Source organism: Gadus morhua, chromosome 3, assembly GCF_902167405.1.
Source record: "Gadus morhua chromosome 3, gadMor3.0, whole genome shotgun sequence".
Classification (NCBI taxonomy): domain Eukaryota; kingdom Metazoa; phylum Chordata; class Actinopteri; order Gadiformes; family Gadidae; genus Gadus; species Gadus morhua.
In genome coordinates, this window is record NC_044050.1 from 22,185,423 (window position 1) to 22,207,446 (window position 22,024).

General features: G+C 49.4%; 3 protein-coding genes across 4 annotated transcripts; 2 read left to right on the forward strand and 1 right to left on the reverse strand.

The window, feature by feature from the left end:
• Positions 1-457: 457 nt before the first annotated feature.
• On the reverse strand, positions 458-13,853 carry rrbp1b (ribosome binding protein 1b). 2 transcript variants are annotated; one of them, XM_030351058.1, is made up of 25 exons: positions 13,740-13,853; positions 11,176-12,002; positions 10,712-10,821; positions 10,129-10,260; positions 9,426-9,536; positions 8,879-8,982; positions 8,253-8,415; positions 7,739-7,877; positions 7,460-7,527; positions 7,332-7,369; positions 6,940-7,026; positions 6,212-6,263; positions 5,799-5,909; positions 5,680-5,720; positions 5,441-5,528; positions 4,589-4,681; positions 4,083-4,175; positions 3,795-3,860; positions 3,485-3,553; positions 3,241-3,333; positions 3,009-3,077; positions 2,785-2,877; positions 2,169-2,246; positions 1,211-1,393; positions 458-798 (listed from the first exon to the last, which is right to left on the reverse strand). In XM_030351058.1, the coding sequence occupies exons 2-25, from the start codon at positions 11,867-11,869 to the stop codon at positions 760-762; spliced, it is 2,814 nt and encodes a 937-aa protein (XP_030206918.1). In that variant the 5' UTR covers positions 11,870-12,002; positions 13,740-13,853; the 3' UTR covers positions 458-759. The 2 variants fall into 2 exon arrangements, with proteins under 2 accessions (XP_030206918.1, XP_030206917.1); XM_030351057.1 differs by having other exon boundaries at positions 8,879-8,997.
• Positions 13,854-14,390: 537 nt separating this feature from the next.
• pet117 (PET117 cytochrome c oxidase chaperone) lies at positions 14,391-15,231 on the forward strand. The gene is made up of 2 exons (XM_030351089.1): positions 14,391-14,764; positions 15,085-15,231. The coding sequence occupies exons 1-2, from the start codon at positions 14,669-14,671 to the stop codon at positions 15,226-15,228; spliced, it is 240 nt and encodes a 79-aa protein (XP_030206949.1). The 5' UTR covers positions 14,391-14,668; the 3' UTR covers positions 15,229-15,231.
• On the forward strand, positions 15,092-21,661 carry kat14 (lysine acetyltransferase 14). The gene is made up of 11 exons (XM_030351068.1): positions 15,092-15,233; positions 15,529-15,799; positions 15,962-16,083; positions 16,211-16,332; positions 17,196-17,368; positions 17,703-18,119; positions 19,023-19,600; positions 20,107-20,240; positions 20,463-20,638; positions 20,752-20,942; positions 21,137-21,661. The coding sequence occupies exons 2-11, from the start codon at positions 15,544-15,546 to the stop codon at positions 21,308-21,310; spliced, it is 2,343 nt and encodes a 780-aa protein (XP_030206928.1). The 5' UTR covers positions 15,092-15,233; positions 15,529-15,543; the 3' UTR covers positions 21,311-21,661.
• Positions 21,662-22,024: the final 363 nt, after the last annotated feature.

Here is a 22,024-nt window from a genome sequence, read left to right on the forward strand (position 1 = left end):
ACTACTCTATTAACCTTATTCTATAATACATAATGTATAACCCTTATTCTATCATTTATATAGAAACCTTATTCTATATTATAATTAATGCATACATCTTATTCTATAATATAACTTATGTATAAACCTTATTCTATAATATAACTTATGTATAAACCTTATTCTATATTATAATTAATGTATACATCTTATTCTATAATATAACTTATTATATGTATAAACCTTATTCTATAATATTACTTATGTATAAACCTTATTCTATGATTCATATTGTATTCAACTTATTTTATAATAGTACTACATAACATAAAAACCTAGTTCCAGGATATAACTACATAACGTATAAACCTTATTCTATTAAATAACTAACCATTGAACGTGTAAACACTCTATAATAGGAATATCAATATTTAAAGCATGACGGGCAAATTTGATTCACAGAATCGAGGCAGAAAAGTGATGTTTTTTACAAATTTTAATGTTTGAAATGTTCCTCGTAAGAGGCAGTGGACCTGGCCGGTTGCCATGGCGGGTTCTCCCAGCTCCCCCTCCCTTTAACACTGAAGCAGAGAGTGTTCACCACAACGGCAGCGCGGGAACACCATCCAAAACCCAGACCCCAGAAGAGTGTGCCTTCTTCTACAGACAACAGACCAGATGTTCTGGTCCAGACCTTCTGGTGTCCAGACCTTCTGGTCCAGGGGACGGGTGTCCTGGAGAGACGAGGGCGGAGCGATGCCGTCGGGTGGGTGGTGTCGATCACACGGAGGTCCCGTCGTTGGAATGGCCGGCTTGCTCCTGAACAACGAGACGATCACAGGGGTTGATGGGAGGTCAGGGAGCAGACGCCTCGCCCACAGCTCCTGCTACATGCCATTAAAGGTGACGTAGTATACCTTCTTCTGACATCACAAGTGGGCGTGTCCAGCTAGATGTATGACGGATAGATGAGCAACGTTTGCTACAGTCCACTGGGTAGACACCGGCTGGTAGACTGATCTATCCAGCACACATCTAGGTGGACACACCCAGTTGTGATGCCAGAAGAGGCGATTTCCAAAACGGCTTGGTATACCTTTAAGGAACTCTCTCACCGCAAGACTCTTACAACCCGCCGGACCTGAAGCTCCATCCTAAACTACACCCACTCCATCACCTCCCCATCCCCACCACTGTGTATCTGATAGAGGCCATGTACTGAGAGGCCCACCTCAGTGAGGAGCTGCTCCACGGGAGTCTGGGAGGAGATCTGCTCCAGCTCTTGCGTTGCCTCCTCTTCCTGCTTCTCCTCCTCTTGTTCCTTCTCCTCCACCTCCTCCTGCTTCTCCACCTCCTGCACCTCCAACTCCTCCTGCTTCTCCACCTCCTTCACCTCCACCTCCTCCTGCTCCTCCTACAACAACACCACACCAAAATTAACAAGATGCTCCAAAACACAGGATAGACTAGTGTTAGACAGGGGTTAGACTGAGACTGGTGTTAGAATGAGACTAGTGTTAGACTGGTGTTAGAATGAGACTAGTGTTGGACCTTAGACTAGTGTTAGACTGGTGTTAGGCTGAGACTAGTGTTAGACTGGTGTTAGACTGAGACTGGTGTTAGACTGAGACTAGTGTTAGACTGGTGTTAGACTGAGACTAGTGTTAGACTGGTGTTAGACCGAGACTGGTGTTAGATTGAGACTAGTGTTAGACTGGGGGTTAAACTGAGACTGGTGTTAGAATGAGACTAGTGTTGGACTGAGACTAGTATTAGACTGGTGTTAAACTGAGACTAGTGTTAGACTGGTGTTAGGCTGAGACTAGTGTTAGACTGGTGTTAGACTGATACTAGTGTTAGACTGAGACTGGTGTTAGTCTGAGACTAGTGTTAGACTGTTGTTAGACTGATACTAGTGTTAGACTGAGACTGGTGTTAGTCTGAGACTAGTGTTAGAATGGAGTAGGCAGTAGAAGCGAGCTAGCTGAGGGTTAGCAGGGAGCTAGCTGCTAGCTGAGGGTTAGCAGGGAGCTGGCCAAGGGTTAGTAGGGGGCTAGTTGAGGGTTAGCAGGGAGCTAGCTGAGGGTAAGCAGGGAGCTAGCTGAGGGTTAGCAGGGAGCTAGCTGAGGGTTAGCAGGGAGCAAGCTGAGGGTTAGCAGGCAGATGTCTGGGAACGAGCAAGATCATACCGTAGCGAGCTCCTCTGTCTGGACTTCTGTCTGGGCGATCTCAAGCTGTCTATCAGACTCAGACGGGAACGACTGGAGCTGCAACATACACCAAAGTTAGCCTTCTCCTAACCTCCCCTTTCTGATATGCATCTCCTCCTGCTCCTCACTTCCTCCCAATTATAAAGACCTCATCCTGTTCCCGTTCATCACCTGCTTCTGCTCCTCAACTCCAATTCCTCTACCTTACTCAACATTAAGAGTCCCCCAGCCACCTCCGCTAACTCCTCCACATTAAGAGTACCCTAGCCACCTCCTCCAACTCCTCCACAGTAAGAGTACCCTAGCCACCTCCTCCAACTCCTCCACATTAAGAGTACCCTAGCCACCTCCTCTAATTCCTCCACAGTAAGAGTACCCTAGCCACCTCCTCCACATTAAGATTACCCTAGCCACCTCCTCTAACTCCTCCACAGTAAGAGTACCCTAGCCACCTCCTCTAACTCCTCCACAGTAAGAGTATCCTAGCCACCTACTCTAACTGCTCCACAGTAAGAGTACCCTAGCCACCTCCTCTAACTCCTCCACAGTAAGAGTATCCTAGCCACCTACTCTAACTCCTCCACAGTAAGAGTACCTCTGCCACCTCCTGGGTGGAGGTCTCGGTGATGTAAGACGACTCCAGCTGCTTCTCCAACTGGGCCTCCAGCAACATCAGCTGTTCCCTGAGCTGACAGGCAGACAAGAGTTAGGACAGACAGACTTGGGTAGTGACTGAGAGACACACAGACATACAGACTGAAACATAAGTGTTGTCATAAGTGACATGTGTTAGAAAGGGACAGACAGGTTCTCTGGTACCTGTTTATTTTCACTTCCAGAGTTGACCAACTCCAGAGATTCTTCCAGAGCCGTGACCCTGTCCAGAGCCTGAAGACATGACACACTCATGAACCATTGTCTCCTATTGGCTACCAGGTTACCATAAATACCACCAGGTTGTAGCCATAGTGAACTGTATGTCGGCATAGCGACCAGTAGGTGACCATAGTAACCAGTAAGTAACCATAGAGACCCGGAGCAGCCGTCCTACCTCCTGCCGTTGCTGGTCTGCCAGGGCCAGGCGATGCGTCCAGATCCTCTCCTGTTCTTCTGCTCTGCTCTGCACACTCAGCAGCTCCCCCTCCTGGAGGAAAACCACATCACAGCCTCAGAACACCAGCCGAGCCCCGCCGCTGCATGGAGCTCCACGTGTATCAGCCTCTCACATAGTCAAGGTAAGGGTTTTAAAGACGGAGGCTGTTATCAGGGAGAAGGGGAGAGGGGGAGTGCCTCACCGCTTGGGCCACAACGTTGCGGTTCATCTCGCACTCCTTTTCCTTCTCCTGCAGTTTGGTTAGAACATCCTGGAGATCCAGAACATGGATTAGAGTGGTGTGTACTCTATTGAACCACTGATGCATTGACAGGTGGTGTACGTATGGATGCTTTGTGTGTGTGTGTGTGTGTGTGTGTGTGTGTGTGTGTGTGTGTGTGTGTGTGTGTGTGTGTGTGTGTGTGTGTTTGTGTGTGTGTGTGTGTGTGTGTGTGTGTGTGTGTGTGTGTGTGTGTGTGTGTGTGTGTGTGTGTGTGTGTGTGTGTGTGTACCTGAGATGTTTTTGTGTCTTGTTGAGTTTCCAGAGCTTTCTGTGTGATCAGCTCCAACCAATTACCCTGAAAAACGAGAATGGCAACCGGTCCAACACACAGATAAACATTAACACTTAATCATACAACAGGTAAAATGTTGTATGCTCTATACCTCCTTTATCTCTGATCCTACCCTATCAAAAGACCGCTACCAGAATAAAGACTAACAGACTGGTTCTGAGGCTGTGGTGCCAGACTACAGGCTAACAGACATGAAAGGTGAGACATGCTGGTGTCCAGACCTACCTGCTGCAGTTCTACAGAAACTTCTGGAAACAGAACGTGAAGACACTTCTGGACCTCAGTCTGCAGATGGGAGGCAGAGTCCTCTGCTACCACCTTAACGAACATAAGACACACATGTAGATCAGATACAAAGAACACATGTAGAAGACACACATAGAACAGACATGTAGAACACACACATAGAACACACATGTAGAATACAAGTGTTTACAACTTTGTTGTATACAGGGAATGGGTTAACCTAGCGTTTGATATCACTTTGTACTTGGTTCTAGGAACATCCTTACTGTACCGACAGCGATTTATGGTTTCACCTTCTTCTGAGAAATGTACTTATTCTAAGTCACTTTGGATTAAAGCGTCTGCCAAATGCCCTCAATATAAATGTAAAAGTGTTTCCCCTCACTCGTCTCTTAGATGTGCTTTACTGCGCCACACTCAGGTGTTTATGGTAGAAGTGCTGTCAGACTAAGTGAATGGTGTTGCGTTGTTGCAGAGCTACAGACCAGAGCTTGCTGGGCCTCAGTCAGTCTCTGGAGGTTCATGGTCTCTGTGGCCGACAGAGCCTCCACGGCCGTCCTGTTCTGCTCCTCCAGCTCCTAAGAGGGGACCACAGTACTCAGTATAACCAGTATAACTAGTACTCCCAATAGACCTGTTGAATCAGCACCAGCTCCCAGTATGACCAGTAGTCAGCACCCGGCAAAGGCAGTACTCCCAGTTTAACCGGTATAACTAGTATTCATAATACCACCAGAATAATCAAGACTAGTTCCCAGTTTAACCAGTACTCACAATATAACCAGTATAATCAGTACTGCCAGTATATCTTGTACTCCCAGTATAAACAGTAGTCCCAGTATAACAAATTATCCTAGTATAACCAGTAATATAAAAGTTTAACCAGTGCTCCGAGTAAAACCAGTACTCTCTGTATAACCAGTTCGCCCATTATAACAAATACAACCAATAATCCAAATTTAACCAATACAACCAGACCTCCCAGTAAACCAAGGATAACTTATACCTAGTACTCCCATAAGAACAAGAATAACCAGTAAAACCAGTACAACCAGTATAACCAACATACTACTCCAAATATAACCAGTGTGAACAGTATTGCCCATACTCCCAGAATAACCAGATTTACCAGATTTACCAGTGCTCCCAGTACAACCTATTATCTCAGTATACCCAGTACTCACAGTATAGCCAGTATTGCAAGTATAACTCGATTTACCAGTAGAACTATTACTCCTAGTATAACCTGTATTCTCAGTATAACCGGTACTCCCAGTATAACCAGTATGACCTATACTCTCAGTATACCCAGTACTCCTAGTAAAACCAGTGCTCACATTGTTTTTGTGTTTTGTCTGCACCAGGTCTTCTCTCGTGGCCACTAGTTCCTCCTCCAGAGCCAGCATCTGAGAGTCCTTCTCCAGGCTACAGCAAGGATATCAACCATACTTCAATATATACTATATATAGGAAATAGATCATACATACTATATAAACAATATGTACCATAACATACACCATTACAAGATAATGCAGAGGATTCTACTTTAATATGAACTGTGAATCATGTTCTCACCTTTCAAAAGGCTGCTCTGATTCGGTCTCACTTCCTGAATCCTACAAGACATCAGCATTATCACCATCCCATAATAACAACTAGAACAATGATGATTGTTTTTGGATGTGGAGATTTACTTGGACTTTGCTTCTCAGAGTCTCCATCTCGTCCTTCAGCTTGTCCAGGTCTGTTTCCAACGTTAGCACTCGCCTCTCTCTCTCCTCTAGAACGGCCTCCATCTCCGTCATCTGGAATATAGCACTGGAGCGTCAGTACATTGGTACCACTGTACTACACCATTAGTACTACAATATTATAGAGAGTACCTTAGTACTGCTCCATCAATACTACGGTACCACAGACAGTACCAAAGTACTGCTACATTAATGCTACCGTAATGTGTGTGTGTGTGTGTGTGTGTGTGTGTGTGTGTGTGTGTGTGTGTGTGTGTGTGTGTGTGTGTGTGTGTGTGTGTGTGTGTGTGTGCGTGTGTGTGTGTGTTTGCGTGCGTGTGTGTGTGTGTGCGTGTGTGTGTGTGTGTGTCTCTTACCCTTGTGTCTTCCTGTGTTTGGGAATCTGTTGTCTTTTCTTCAGACTTCATACTGGAAAATAACAAATGAAAACAACCCTGGTTAGTGCTGTAAAGCTATAGTTGACTTATTAGTATTGTCTAGTGTTAGGTTGCTCGAGCTAGCATGAGTTAATCTCAGAAAAGTGTTGTTTTAGCATGTTTCATTAAAGGGGACTTATTATGGAAACACTTTTCCTGGGATTTGGGGTGTTTTTTTGGGTCTCTGTTCTTTGGGGCACATAGCTTTTGGCTGTGATATTAGATATAATATTATATAAATTCCCATACATAATATTATTATATTATATTATATTATATTATATAGATATATAGAGCTCCAGGAGTCCGCGAACGGCATCAATCCCTTCTCCTCCATGCTGTGGTTCAGTCTGACAGCTCATTGGTCAATGGGCAGCAGCTCATTTGCATTAAAGCTACAGAACCCAGAAACAGCGCATTCTGAAGGGACTGAAACAGAGGGGATTTGCGGTAGGTGAGATCTTTTTTCCTAAAAGCTATTTCCAGCAAACAGCTTCAAAAACATGTTTTCTGGAACTCAAATACTATGTTTGCTTGTTGTGAAAACGCCGTAATATGTCTCCTTTAAATGTACACTAGTGGAAGCTATTGTTAGCTTGTTTTAGCTAGGGTTGGTAATTTGTGCGCTAGCTTCAGCTAGTGTTAGTAGGGAACACGGGAGGGCGTACCCATTTGAGGTGCTGGTCTCCAGGCTCTTCTTCAGATTCTGCACCTCCTCCTCCAGGGAGGTCACCTGCTGCTCCTTCTCCTGCAGACTGACAAACCAACAGACCAGAGGTTAGACGTTGGAGGTTATCGCTTAGAAGATAACAGGTGTTAAATGTAAGGGTTGAGAGGTCAGATGTTTAGGGCTCAGATGCTTAGAGGTCGGTGTTTAGAGGTCAGGTTTTATTAGAGGTTCGATTTTGAGAGGTTAGGGGTATAGAGGTTAGACGTTGATAGGTTTGATATTGAGAGGTTAGAGGTTAGATGTGTGGAGGTTAATGTTTAGAGGTTAGATGTTTGGAGGTTAAGGTTTAGAGGTTACAGGTTAGAAGTCAGATGTTGGACAGGATCCTACCGAGTATTCAGCTCCTCCATCTTGGATGAGTCATCAACCTGTTGAGGGGGAAGATAATGAGATCACTGTTACATGTGACTATGACATCCCCCACCCACCCTGAGGTCATGTCCTGAGCGTGGTCATACCTGTGGTGGTGGGCAGGCCTTGAGAACCTGCAGCTCCTCCTGAGCAGAACCCAAGGAACCACGGAGGTCTGGAACACAAACCAGGTAGCCATTAGCATGCTAACATTACACAAACACAGCTAGCGCTTAGCACAATGTCATGCTAACATGCTAGCACTTAGCGCTTAGCACAATGTCATGCTAACATGCTAGCACTTAGCACTATGTCATGCTAACATGCTAGCACTTAGGGTTCATAAGCTCATTGGCTTGAGGTCTTGTGTGCGGAGCTTGACTGACCGGCAATCGTAACCTCATGCTGCTGGGCTTGAGTCAGGCGCTCCTGCAGGCTGGCAATGACATCGCTGCACCTCCTCAGCTCCTCCTGCATCTCCTCCTGTCGCTGCTGATGGCCACGCTCCTTCGCCACATGGGTAAGCTGTTCCATGGGCGGAGAAGAGAGGGAGAGGGAGAAACAGAGGGAAAAGAGGAAAGAGAGAGGGGGGAGAGAGAGGGAAGAGAGAGGATATAGAGGATACAGAGGTGAGAGCGAGAGAGAGTAGAGGGAGTAGAGAGAGAAAGGAGCGGGGAGGAGACAGAGAGGAGACCGAAGGAAAAGGAGAAATAAGGGAAAGTTGAGTTAAATGACTTTAGACAATAAAGTCAAAACACTATAATTAAGAATATAAAAAATAATACTAACGATATATGATGCATCCCATGTTATTTTTAGTATATATATGTATATATACTGTATTTATATATATAGATAGCACTAGATATATAATCTTGTAGACCCAGAACAGGAGCCGACCTGGTTCTGGGCCAGCTGCTGCTCCACGGAGGACAGCTTGTTCTCCAGACTCCTCCGACGCTCCTCACTGCCCTGCAGGGCTTCGTTCCTCCTGCTCAGCTCCGTCACCTCCCTGGCCCCGCGCAGCACCTCCTGCCGCAGACGGGCCAGCTCAGCATTCTGCCTGAGGGACGCAGCACAACCAGAGCCTTCAGAACCTTCCAGAACCATTCAGGAACCAGAGGGGTCAGAACCATGTGGAACCAGAGACGCCTGCCACAACCAGAACCACACAGAACCATGGGTAACCACAGAGGCCTGGCAGAACTGATGGATAATAAGAACCATAGAGCGCATACTGAGAGACAGATAGACAGGTGGTCAGACAGACAGACAGGTTGTCAGACAGCCATATGGTCAGGCAGACAGGCAGGCGGTCAGACAGACCGTAAGGGGGTCTGACAGACGGTCAGACAGACGGGTGGTCAGACAGACAGATAGACAGGCGGTCAGACAGACATATGCTCAGACAGACAGGCAGGCGGTCAGACAGACCGTCAGGCGGTCAGACAGACGGTCAGGCGGTCAGACAGACCGTCAGACAGACGGGTGGTCAGACAGACAGGCAGGCAGGCGGTCAGACAGACCTGCTCTCTGCCTGGCTGGTGGCCTGGTTCAAGGCGTCCCGGAGGATGGAGTTCTCCTGGGTCAGTCTGGTGAGCTGGCCGCTTGGTCCGTTCTCCAGTTGCTCCTGGAGAGTAGACACCTGTAGTCCACATAGTACACAGTACACACTAGTACCAGTATACAGTTCTAAACATACGTAGTACACACAGTAAACACTAGTTCCACCGCACAGTTTTACACATATGTAGTCCACACAGTACATACTAGTACCAGTACATAGTAATACACACCAGTAGTACAGACTAGTACCAGTACACAGTATTACACGCCTGTAGTACACAGTACCCATTAAGACCAGTATACAGTAATACACACCAATAACACTAACCAGTTAGCTGTATAGCCAGATTAATTCAGACTACCACACTACTGAACTTGTAAAACGTTAAGTGCCTCATTCTATAGCAGATAGTTAACAGAACAACTTAGCTAAAGTTATTTCAACTCCCTACAAACACGTCTACCATGAAAGCACCACAGGTATAACCTCATTGCAGTGATTCTGACCTTGAGCTGGAGTTGCTGGGTCAGAGTGGCTTGGGCGTGGTCACTGGCCAAGAGCTCCGCCCTCAGACCCGCCTCCAGGGCCTGCATCTTGGTTCGCTCAGCGCCGACTTCCTGTGGGGCAGGAAGATGATAAGCTAGACATAGCTCCCAGGCTAGACATGATTGCTAACCATAGCCCCACAGGATGAAAATGATGAGCTAGCCGTAACCCCCCAGGTTAGAAAATGATCAGAGCTATAGAGTGATAGCTCTGCCACTCCCATGATGCACCAGGATAACAATATGATATAGCATTTAGCTCCATTCAACCCCATGCATGCTCTTCCCTGTACAGTCAGGAATTCGCTGCACTGTCGGATCTTCGCTTCAAAGTCGGCTCTTCGCTGCACTGTCAGCTCTTCACTGAACTGTTGGCCCTTCCCTGCAATGTTGGTTCTTCACGTCGGCTCTTCACTGCACTGTCTGCCCTTCCCTGCGAAGCTGGCTCTTCGCTACACTGTCACCTCTTTGCTGCAGTCGGCTCTTCACTGCCAGCTCACCCCCGCCGGCCCATCGCTGTCGGCTCTTCGCCGCAGTCGGCGTTTCACTGTCGGCTCTTCGCTGCACTATCGGCACCTCACTGAACTGTTGGCGCTTCACTGAACTGTTAACCCTTCACTGCTCACTGTTTCAGCTCGATGTAGTCAGGGTGTAGCGGTCTTACCTTGGTCAGGTCTCGGAGGCGGGTCTTAGTGATAGTAGCGTCTTTCTTCTCGTTGTTCAGCTGCTTCTCCTTCTCCTCCAGCTTCTTCTTCAGGGCAGCAACAACATCTGCTTCTCCAGAAGTCTGAGGACTCTGTAACCGAGGACGAGGCTTAGGCTGGGTTGGAGTTAGGGGGTTAGCTTGGTTGGGGTTAGGGGGTTGTTTGGATTAGTTAGTTGTGCTGGGGTTAGGTGGTTGTGTTGTAGTTAGGTGGTTGTGTGGGAGGTTAGGTGTATGTGTTGTGGTTAGGTCGTGTGTTGGGGTTAGGTGGGTGTGTTGGGTTGAGGTTGGGTTAGGGTCAGTGCCAGTGTTGCCGGTTTATTCCTATGGAGTTGAACGTTGAAGCCCAGCCTAGTTTTGGCTCAACCCTTTGGACGCTGACCTATTGCCGCATGTCGGATCAGACTACAGCTCTGTTTTGACAGAATCCAAATTAACATTTCAATCCTTCAGGCACGGACAAACAACCGATTCTCTCTGGGGTTCTACGTGGATTCTGGCTCCATGCTTCTTGGAAGCATGGAGGACCTCTTCAGAGACCCACCTTCTGTTGCAGGGCCTGGATCAGTTTCTGGACCTCCTTCTGGCTCAGCGTCGCCTCAGTGACAGAGGACATCAAAGTTTTGTAGGGCAGTGGGCCGGCCGGGTCTGTCTCTGCAACACAAACACCATCATCACATTAAAAGAATACTGACTCTTTGTCAACTAACCAATTCAAACCAGAAGCATAGTTTTTTTATAGATTCACTATTCACAAAGAGACGAGTTAAATGCAAAGCTGTAGTTGACCCTCAATTAATTGACAGAGCTAATCGTCTTCATCTGCTTCCATTGATTTCAGCTAACTCGGTCAAATGCTAACTCAGCCGAATGCTATCTTCATTGAACGCACTGGACTGACCAGTAGGGTGCTTCTTGTATTTCAATAAATCAACCATAGCGTCGTAACAACCATGTCATAACATGATGATGGATACTTAAATTGGGGCTAATGCTAATGCTACCAACCAGGTTCAGCCTTGGACTTCTTCTTCTTTGTGGGCGTGTCCATCTTTGGCTCCTCCCCCGTGGCAGAGGCAGGATCGCTAGGTGCAGGGGCAGGATCGCTGGGTACAGAGCCCATGGAAAGGGTCTCCGTTGCGACCACTACAACCTCAGACGCAACAACAAGGGTTTCCTTAGCAAGCGTTTCAGCTGCCGAAACTGGCTCCAACTTCCCAGATTTCTTCTTCTTCCTTTTCTCCTTCGGAGAGGCAGCGGGGGGAGGGGCTTCAACAGAGGTAGTGGGCGGAGCTTCTACTGAGGTAGGGGGAGGGGCCTCGGGGGCGATGGGAGCCTCCTCAACCAGTTCTGGGACCACAGGCAAGCCGGGTCCAGCAGCAGGCGGGGAGGCTGCAGGCTCAGAGGCGGGTTCTGGGTCTGACTCGGGCTCGCTGGTCGAGGCCACGGCGGGCTCTAGGGCGTCCGGTTCCGGGACCTCTCTCCTCTTGGTTTTCCTCTTGTCCACCGGCTTCTCCTTCTTCCTGCGGTCGGACCGCTGGGGCTGGGTTCTGTTGTTCTGCCGCCGCTGCTGGTCCAGAGCGTCCTCGTAGGACGTCTCCCTCATGGACACCAGTGACACCAGAGCCATGCCCACGGCCGACACCACCATGAACCCGCCGAAAACCAGCAGGGCCAGGGTCTGGGGGTCCCACGCGTCCATACTGGGATGACTGGGAGACTGGGAGTACTGGGGTACTGGGAGCACTGGGGGTCCTGGGAGTACTGGGAGTACTCGGGGTGCTGGGATTATTGGGGGTACTGGGGGTACTGGGAGTACTCAGAGACCTGGGGGACTGGAAACAAACACAAAACACAGTCAAAGACCACATACACACACACAAGCACACATCACAACAAACACACACACACACACACACACACACACACACACACACACACACACACACACACACACACACACACACACACACACACACACACACACACACATACACATTCCCTGCCCAGGGACCACAGATGCAAATGAGCTATTCAGCTAACTCTGGTATTGAAACTGTTCTGTACATGGTCCCTGTCAACTAAACCAAAAAACTAAAAACTAAACACACACACAAGCATACACACGCAGACACACACAGACACACACAACATCTAATAAAAAACAGACTAAAGATAGAGATAGAACATAAAGTTGTGAATTCTAGAAGTGAGCTGCCCCTGTAGTTTGCAGCAGGATATGAGAATTGTTAAGTATGATTATAATATACTTAATGACATGGTTTCCTTAACATATGACATCGTACTTGAGTGATAAAGGCAGCGTTGATTTATTCGAGTGTTCTTTTTAAAAAATAATGTGTAAGTGTGGGAACATAAACCAACAGAGTTGAAAAGTCAGAAGAGAACAGTTTGTCCTCAGGTGAAAGCAAACAGTGGTCCACAGAGAGGACCCAAAGAGATAGACCTCAAAGGCAGTACAATCACTAGGATCTCATCAGAAGACTGAATACCGTATTTCAACTGACGTGGATTATCAATATTTATAGACCGAAAGTCAAACAAAAAGCTAATATTGCGTGTTATGTAGAGGACGTCAAGTACTGCTGTTCAAAACTCAAACAATAGCAGGACAAGACTGGCCTGTAGACCTCATCAAACGGATCTTCTCCCTGTTATAGACTGGAGCAGCCCCAAGCATTCACTGCTCCCACTCAACATGGTCTACATGTAAACCCTCTTGTAGACCCTCACAATGCAGGTCTGAATCTCGACCCATGGGGCTGAGAAGCTGAAGAGTCGACGTGTCTTAGCGGACAATTAACCCTTTCAGCCCCTCCTGCCTGAACTGACTGTAGATACCTGCATTGAGATTCTAGCCGACTCTGCAGTAATGTTATCCAATAGTAACCTGATTTTTCGCTCTTTGAAGCAGATTATGATCTGAAAGAGATTCTGGTGAATGTGCTCACATGTTCTAAATCTATAGCCAGCTATCTAACGCACAGATAAGGCATACGGCGGCTTCTTTGTAAATATTTAGATAAAGACAGTAATTAGGTCAGTAAGTAGAAGGTCTGATTGTTGTATTTTAGCCTACTGGACACCAGATGATGTGGTTTATTGGAAACAGAGATTCTGTTTATCAAGTTAGTTATTTGTTAGGCCTATTAGGTTATTTCAGCTTAAATTGCATAACTTCGGATTCAATTGCATAACTGTCTAATGCAGCCCATGCTTATAAAAAGTCACAATTGATTATTGATCATGCTACGGTCAATGTTTAATCACTGAAATAAAAGAAACGCACAAGAATTGGAACCCGAAAACTATAAAGAAGACCAGTTGTAATATCCGAGTATGGTTAAAATAGTTACTAGACCGATTCGTTTTTAATAATATATTTATTAACTGTTATCTAATACGCTTTACACTTATTTGCGATATTTTGAAGGAGGATGTATTGAGAAATGCCACTGGCATGAAGGTATAGTGATGACGACTTGCAGTCAAAATCGGAGTTCTAAAGGCAAACTATAAGGAGAGTCTGATGAAAAAAGTATGTTTCTTACCTGAGCTGTTGAGATGAAGGAAAGTTTACAGAAAAGCCGCAGTTTGTGGAGTCGTGGCACTTTCCCTGGTCAGAGAGAAGAGGCGGGATATCGGCCGATCATTGGGCAGCGTGTCTGTCACTCAGGGAAAAATAAACCAACCACGTCATCCTAACGATGCAGCTGCAGAGCAGACAGAAGCCTCATACAGATGATCGTGCAGACAAACTGGTTCGAGGGCAAGCATGGATGTCTTGATACGTTTCATTCATTGTTTACGTTTTTTAATCATCACCCAAACAACTTTATATCATACGAGTTTCAGACGGAAAACAAAGAGCTGACAATCACAACATGAGTCAGGGTTGATTTGGTAAACATTGGTTTTATTTACATAGCACTCATATGAAGGACTCTACAAGTGCTTGAATACGCGTTTCGTTCATCTGGAGTGGGCGCGACTTTGCCCTGAAGCGGGGCGCTATTGGCCGATCCTCATGTCCTTCTCTTGCGATGGAATGTTTCGTCTATCCGACGAACGGACTGATAGATGGACAGCCAGCAGGCCGGCACAGAGCAAACGTACAAAAGAAACGCTTCGATTAAAAATAAGAAGGATACATATCTATTTTTAAAACAACACGGTGGCTACCAGCAGAGGGCGGTGTCTCCTAGTTCAATCACAGTGCTTTATTTTGGCATGGGGCACACACCGTCACCGACATCATGGGCAAAGCAAAAAGTCATACAATAGGATACAAATATGTGGTACCAAATAAATAGCTAAAACAACAACCAACACTAGTATCTTTCTCTGAACAGACTGGAGTCGCATCCGACTCGACTGCTCAGGACTTGGTTGTGAACTCGACATTGAGCTGCTAATCCTGTTCTAGCACCAGGGGTGCATAACGTGAAGTAGGCTAGCCTGTCTAGTTTAGCTCTTAGCTATGTCTACAACCTCTAAAGTTGTACTGGGAGTTTCTGTGATACTGACGCTGAGCACCGTGGCCGGTGTGCACATTAAGCAGAGGTTGGACCAAGAGGTAAATAACCACTTAAAATAGCTTAGCATTAGCAAAAGCATTTACAATAAACTTAGCATGGTGCTAACTAGCTGCCCGTTGTCTTCAACGCCCTCCAGCTGACTCGTCAGGGATGAAACAGTGTTCTTCATGTTGACCCTCTGTACAGAGATTAGCATTTGTCAAGCAACCACTTAACGTGTAATTGTTGATTATTATAAATCACCGTTATTTGGCTTTAAAATAGCAGCTCATAATTCTACTTCCGTTTGGTGTATGGAAGTAAAAGCCCCTTAATTGGTTGCTTAAACGTCGCCTCTGATATTTCTCCTTGGTTCTAGCGGCTGCATCAGGGGGTTGTGCGGGACCTGGAGCGCTTAGAGCGAAAGAGAGAGAACCTTCGAGTTCTGGAACAGCAGAGGGTCCTGACCCAACAACTGGAGGCCCAGAGGACCCAGAGGGAGGCCGAGCAAGCCCACCACTAACCCAGGTACCACAGACACCTCTGCACCCAGTCTGCTACTGGTTGGACTGGGAGCTGCCTCAAATCCCAGTCTTATTCTGATTTAATTGGGAGCTGCCGAGTACAACCACAGATTTGAGTGTGTGTGTGTGTGTGTGCGCGTGTGTGATACCTGTGCAGAAGTGTTTATGTGTTAACTCTCCAGGTGTGTGTTACCTGTAAAGCAGGTGTGTGTGTGTGTGTGTGTGTGTTAACCTGTCCAGCTGTGTGTGTAAAGCAGGTGTGTGTGTGTGTTCACCAGTTTTGTGTGCCTCTGGTCCAGGTGTGTGGCTGAAGCATGGAGAGCAGCAGCGACCAGCTAGTGGGGGAGAACGAGGAGTTGTGCACGTCAGCCTCGGAGGGTCTGGAAGAAGGGGAGGTGGAGGGCGAGACGGTGCTGATGGTGGAGTCGGAGGACCAGGGCTCGGTGGACCTATCCCATGAGCAGAGCGGGGACTCCCTCACCAGTGACGTCGGCGAGGAGGGCGAGGGAAGCTGGGCGTGCGAGGACATGGCGTTCTACTGCGACCGGTGTCACAAGTGGATACCCTCAGGTAGGAACCCTTAACAGTCAGTCAGCCAGCATGTTCAGCTGCCCTTTGCGAGGTTCATCTGTCCGCCCGCAAGGTTTACCTGTCAATCTATCTACTTGTACACGTGTCTCGCGGGTCTCACCTGTGTACCTGTCTCACCTGTCTACCTGTGCGATCCACCAGGCCAGCTGAGAGGGGAGCAGCCCAGCTACTTGAAGGGAGACAACTTCTTCAAGTTCGTCTGCTGCAGCTGCTCCGAGGACGGCAAGGAGAGCTTTGAGAGGATGAGACTCACCTGGCAGCAGGTAACCATAGCAACAGGATGAGACTCACCTGGCAGCAGGTAGCCATAGCAAAAGGATGAGAACCATAGCAACGCTAGAACTTGCGTGGTACGTGGTGGTGTAAGAGGCGGCGTGTCTTGTGTTCTAGGTGGTGATGTTGGCCATGTACAACCTATCGCTCGAGGGAACTGGTCGTCAAGGTTACTTCAGATGGAAGGAGGACATCTGCGCCTTCATAGGACGACACTGGACCTTCCTGCTGGGCAGTAGGTGAGGAACCATCACCACTACACGCATACTGGTAGCACATTCTGGACCCACACTGCTTATGAAGTCTTCTATTATGCCGCTTTTCCACTGCATGGTACCAGCTCGACACGACTCGACTCGACTCGACTCAGCTCGCCTTTTTTGCGTTTCCACCGCGAAAACATGGTATCTGGTACCTGAAGTGGCTGCTTTTTCTAGTACCGCCTCGCTCTAGGTTCCAAGCGGCTGAGCCGATGCTAAAAGGTGACGTCGGCAGACGGCCGGCCACTGATTGGCCAGAGAGTGTGACGAAGTCACGAGAGCGACATGGCAACCATGCTGGTAACAGCCATAGCAGCGCCGCAGCCAACATATTCCACTTCTTCAACATGCCAGCTAATAATACGAACACGAATACCATCGCATCAATGTTCTCCCTTGTTGTTATGTGGGTTCTGTCCATGTGTGGGTTACGTAGGTGTTGTTTGCGTCGCGTACAAAAATACGTCACGGCCCTTTCGCGCAGCCGACCCCGCCCACGTCCCGGAGGTACTATTTGCGGTGGAAAAGGACCCGCGCTGCTACCGTGTCGAGTCGTGTCGTGTCGAGTCGAGCTACATGTGCGGTGGAAAAGCGGCATTAGAGTACTGAGGTATAACTGTAGTACTGAGGTACCACTGTGTAGTACTGACAGTATAAGTGAGGTACTACCGTGTAGTACTGGGGGAATAAGTGAGGTACTACCTTGTTGTACTGGTCTATAAGTGATGTAATACCTTGTAGTACTGAGGTACGCAGTATCAGTGAGGTACTACTGTGCGTAGTACTGAGGCATAAGTATGATGTATAAGTGAGCACTTATAAGTGAGCACTGGTCCCTGCAGGAAGAAGACCATCACATGGTGGAGCACGGTGGCTGGCTGCCTGTCCGTCGGCAGTCCCACCTTCTTCCGTTCCGGTGCTCAGGAGTTCGGAGAACCGGGCTGGTGGAAACTGGTCCAGAACCGACCCCCCACCCTGCGACCCGACCTGGATAAAACCACCACCAAGGCCAAAGGTAGCCCTGCACTTTAACCTGCCAACCAGCGTCCTGCTAGGGCTGCCATTTTGGGGAGCTCATTCATTTGTTTGTTGTTGTATATGTGTGGTTTCAATGTTGTTTACTCGTTATTTTAATGTAGTATAAATGTTGTTTACCTTTAAATGTTGTCCACTTGAAGATGACTTGGGGTTTGACTGGGGTTTACTTGTAATTGGACTGTTGTTTACTTGTAGTTTGACTGTTGTTTACTTGTAGTTGGACTGTTGTTTACTTGTAGTTTGACTGTTGTTTACTTGTAGTTTGACTGTTGTTTACTGGTTGTTTATCGGTTGTTGTTGATTCCCTGTAGTGTCGAAGCCCACCCTGGAGCCCAGCATCACCGTGGAGGGCCTGAGGCGGCGTGGGGCCCGGAACCCCGTGGAGAGCGCCATGCAGCTGAAGGAGAAGCGCTCGCGGACCCAGGAGGCCAAGGAGATCCGGAGGGCCCAGAAGGAGGCCAGCTACACGGACCGCTCCTCCTCCTCCACCCCCGTGAAGATGGGGGGGAGGGGGGGCCGGCGCCCCGACCTCCTCCTGGAGAAGGGGGAGGTGGTGGACTTCTCCTCTCTGAGTTCCTCGGACCGAACGCCACTCACAAGCCCCTCCCCTTCTCCTTCGCCCGACTTCTCCGCCCCCGGGACCCCCGCCTCCCACTCGGCCACGCCCTCCCTGCTGTCAGAGGCCGACCTCATCCCTGACATCATGCCCCCCATGGCCCTGTTCCACGGTGAGATTTAACACTTGCCTCCAACCAGACCAGTGTTTAGCTGGAAGCTGAACACCCCTCCTTTACCCTTGGTTAGCTAGCAGCTATCACCCCTCCTTTAACCTTTGTTAGCTGGAAGCTAAACACCCCACCTTTGACCTTGGTTAGCTAGCAGCTATCACCCCTCCTTTAACCTTTGTTAGCTGGAAGCTAAACACCCCTCCTTTAACCTTGGTTAGCTAGCAGCTATCACCCCTCCTTTAACCTTGGTTAGCTGGAAGCTAAACACCCCTCCTTTAACCTTGGTTAGATAGCAGCTATCACCCCTCCTTTAACCTTTGTTAGCTGGAAGCTAAACACCCCTCCTTTAACCTTGGTAGGCTAGCAGCTAAACATGTGCTTTGTTCCAATATCCATACTTCCACGAGTACACTTAAACATAGTACACTACCCGCACTCACTAAGTGCGCAGATTTTCAGCTGTCAGTGTGGTTCCAAATCGAATACTCTGTGGTGCACTAACCAGAAATTACGATCGCGGCTGCCGCCGCGGCTCCGCCCCCCGCAATAAACATCCCGCTTTGAACGGTGAACTCTTTACGCCTAGCAGTTATAAAAAGCTATAAAAGCTATAAACACTACAAAATGACTCCATTAATGCAGGCTATGTGGAAAATGCACCGACACTGGCTCAGACTGGCGCCGCCTTATCCCTTACGTAGCTAAGATGGCTGCAGTACACTTCTTTTCGCGCCGATCTTAATGGAACGCCCTACGTACTCAAACTAAGTATACTGAGTACGGACAGTATGGATATTGGAACACAGCGATAGGTAGCCAGCAGATCTAAAGTCCTACCAGGGGGACAAAGGGATCCAAAGGGGAAGTTGATGAATATTGAATCCCAGAGCGTTCCCTCTGCAGATGACGAGGAGCTGGAGGGGGAGGGGATGATCGACCCCGGCATGGAGTACGTCCCGCCCCCCAGTGCTGGCCACGCCCACCCCGGCCTGCCCCCCCGCCCGCCACCGCCACGCATCAAGCGGGAGGCCGACAGCGAGGGGGAGGAGGGCCCCCCGCACGCCGAAGACTTTGACGGGCCGCTGGCCCGGTGCGACGACCCCTCCCTCTCCGCCGACGGGGGGCGCGGCGTGGTGGGCGGCGCCTCGGAGAGGAGGCGTGTCCACGCTGAGCAGAAGGGGGAGGGGCCCGGGTCGCCCAGCGGGCCCCGCTACACGGCGCTCAGCCTGTACGAGGAGCGCATGCTGCTGCGGCGCCTGGAGGCGTGTCCGCTGGCGCTCGCCGTGACCCCCCAGGCGGCGCGGCTGCGCAGGAAGCTGGCGGTCCGGCAGGCCAAGCGGCAGCGAGCGCTCCCCCTGCTGGACGTGGACCGCTCCGTCTCCGCCGCCCTCAGCCTGGTGGGGGCGCTGTACACCCCCGGGCCGCTGCTGGGACGCTTCTGCACCAGCAGCCAGGACCTCCGCATACTGGACCGCTTCCAGGTACACCCTCACACTGGGGCTACGGTGCTACACCCCCCCTACACTGGGGCTACGGTGCTACACCCCCCCTACACTGGGGCTACGGTGCTACACCCCCCCTACACTGGGGCTACAGTGCTACTACCCCCTACACTGGGGCTACGGTGCTACACCCCCCTACACTGGGGCTACACCAGGGCTAACTTAGTGCTACACCGCCCTACACTGGGGCTACGGTGCTACACCAGGGCTGACTTACTACTACACCCCCCTACACTGGGGCTACGGTGCTACACCAAGGCTAACTTACTTCTACACCCCCTACACTAGTACTACTCTAGTGATAACTTACTACTACACCCCCCTACACTGGGGCTACAGTGTGCTACACTACCACTAGTGTTCTACCAAACGTGTGTGTGTGTGTGTGTGTGTGTGTGTGTGTGTGTGTGTGTGTGTGTGTGTGTGTGTGTGTGTGTGTGTGTGTGTGTGTGTGTGTGTGTGTGTGTGTGTGTGTGTGTGCGCAGACCCCCCTGGCCTCCAGGAGGGGGCTCCACCACCCGTCGGCCTCCTTCTGGCACCGCCTCATGGGCTCCGACGGGGGCCTGGACCCCGCCGTCAGGAGCCCCTACACCTCCCGCTGCCTCAAGCCCTTCATCAGGTACACGCCCACCAGGGGCCCCGTGTTTATCAACCTGTTTTGAGGGGCACCTGTTGTTTTTAGGGGCCCCATTGTTTATGAACGAGTTGTTGCTAGGGGCCCCTGTGACTTTTAACCTGGTTGTTACTGACTGGCCTGTGTGTGTGTGTGTGTGTGTGTGTGTGTGTGTGTGTGTGTGTGTGTGTGTGTGTGTGTGTGTGTGTGTGTGTGTGTGTCCTGTAGGAGGGACTATGAGAACAGGCCCCTGAAGATGAGGCTGCTGGCAGAGATCCGTGCGTACCCCCACAGGAAGGACCCCACCTGGGCCCCGGAACCCGAGGCCCCCATAGACTACTGCTACGTCCGGCCCAACCACATCCCCTCTGTCAACGCCATGTGTCACGACAGCTTCTGGCCAGGTAACCCCCTCTCTGTGTGTGTGTGTGTCTGGCTTCATTGGCATCCGAGCTTCAATGAACAGTACTCCAAAGCGGTGTAGCAGCCCATTGATCGCCATGGTGTCTGTACCCAGGTGTAGACCTGTCTGAGTGCCTGCAGTACCCAGACTTCAGCGTGGTGGCGCTCTACAAGAAGGTGGTGGTGGGGTTTGGCTTCATGGTGCCGGATGTCAAGTACAACGAGGCCTACATCTCCTTCCTGTTGGTGCATCCTGATTGGAGGAGAGCTGGCATCGCCACCTTCATGATCTACCACCTCATCCAGGTAGGATAACCTTGCCTAGGGGCGGGGCTTATTACTGGAGATGGGGTCAAAGTGCAAGTGTACACAAAGGGCTCCGGTTACTGGTAGGGTGCCAACCCCGGTGTCTGTACCACTCATCACTGACCCTGATGGGGTCCGTTGGGAGGGTCCTCAATGTGTCTCTGTGTGTGTGTGTGTGTGTGTCTGTGTTTCAGACGTGCATGGGTAAGGACGTGACTCTGCACGTGTCAGCCAGCAACGCGGCCATGCTGCTGTACCAGAAGTTTGGCTTCAAGACGGAGGAGTACATCCTGGACTTCTACGATAAGTACTACCCGGCCGACAGCACCGAGTGCCGCCACGCCTTCTCCCTGCGGCTCAGACGCTGACCACTGTGATGTCACTGGCGATGTCACACACGGACCACAGTGACGTCACACGCTGACCACAGCGACGTCACACACTGACCATGGGGATGTCACACGCTGACCACAGTGTTGTCACTCACTGACACGGTGACGTCACGCGCTGACCACAGTATTGTCACTCACTGACCACGGTGATGTCACTCATTGACACGGCGACGTCACACGCAGATCAGTGGTCGCATGCTCACACTGGCCTTCAGAGCGTGTTTTCTGGGGACTCTGGGTCACTTCCTTCCTTATAATCGAGGCGATGGCTCCACCCTTCTGTCTTTTGTGTCACTTTCTGTTAATAAAGACTTCACCACGCTTGTACCTACTGCTCACACTTGATTGGTCATTGGCGTCCTTGGGTAACCTGTACAGACTGGTACTGTTGGGTTACAGATGGTTGGGGTCTGGTGGTCAGCGTAATGGTCTGATGTTCGTGTGATATTAATATGATAGTCTGGTGTCCAGGGTGACTCCCAGATAAAAGTGTTCGATCCCGATGTCCTCAGTCTACCTGTAATCATCCTAGACCAAGATGCCCCCTAACCACTGATCTGCTCCTAATGATATGGATCTGAATCACTGAGTTTCTTTTGGATGATGTGCCTACTTCATGGCTAAATAGTAGATCAGAGAGGGTTAAGGGTGATGTTCATGATGTGTAATGATGACCTCATATCCTGTGTG

Excerpts from the sequence above, each read along its gene's own strand:
- rrbp1b (XM_030351057.1), bottom strand. The coding sequence starts at position 11,869 with ATGGACGCGTGGGACCCCCAGACCCTGGCCCTGCTGGTTTTCGGCGGG. Across the intron at positions 3,334-3,484 it reads GCAACGTTGTGGCCCAAGCG|GAGGGGGAGCTGCTGAGTGT; the intron begins GTGAGGCACTCC and ends GTTTTCCTCCAG. Across the intron at positions 2,878-3,008 it reads CTGGAAGTGAAAATAAACAG|CTCAGGGAACAGCTGATGTT; the intron begins GTACCAGAGAAC and ends TCTGCCTGTCAG.
- kat14 (XM_030351068.1), top strand. The coding sequence starts at position 15,544 with ATGGAGAGCAGCAGCGACCAGCTAGTGGGGGAGAACGAGGAGTTGTGC. Across the intron at positions 20,241-20,462 it reads TGCCTCAAGCCCTTCATCAG|GAGGGACTATGAGAACAGGC; the intron begins GTACACGCCCAC and ends TGTGTCCTGTAG. Across the intron at positions 20,639-20,751 it reads TCACGACAGCTTCTGGCCAG|GTGTAGACCTGTCTGAGTGC; the intron begins GTAACCCCCTCT and ends GTCTGTACCCAG.
- pet117 (XM_030351089.1), top strand. The coding sequence starts at position 14,669 with ATGTCTACAACCTCTAAAGTTGTACTGGGAGTTTCTGTGATACTGACG. Across the intron at positions 14,765-15,084 it reads AGCAGAGGTTGGACCAAGAG|CGGCTGCATCAGGGGGTTGT; the intron begins GTAAATAACCAC and ends CCTTGGTTCTAG.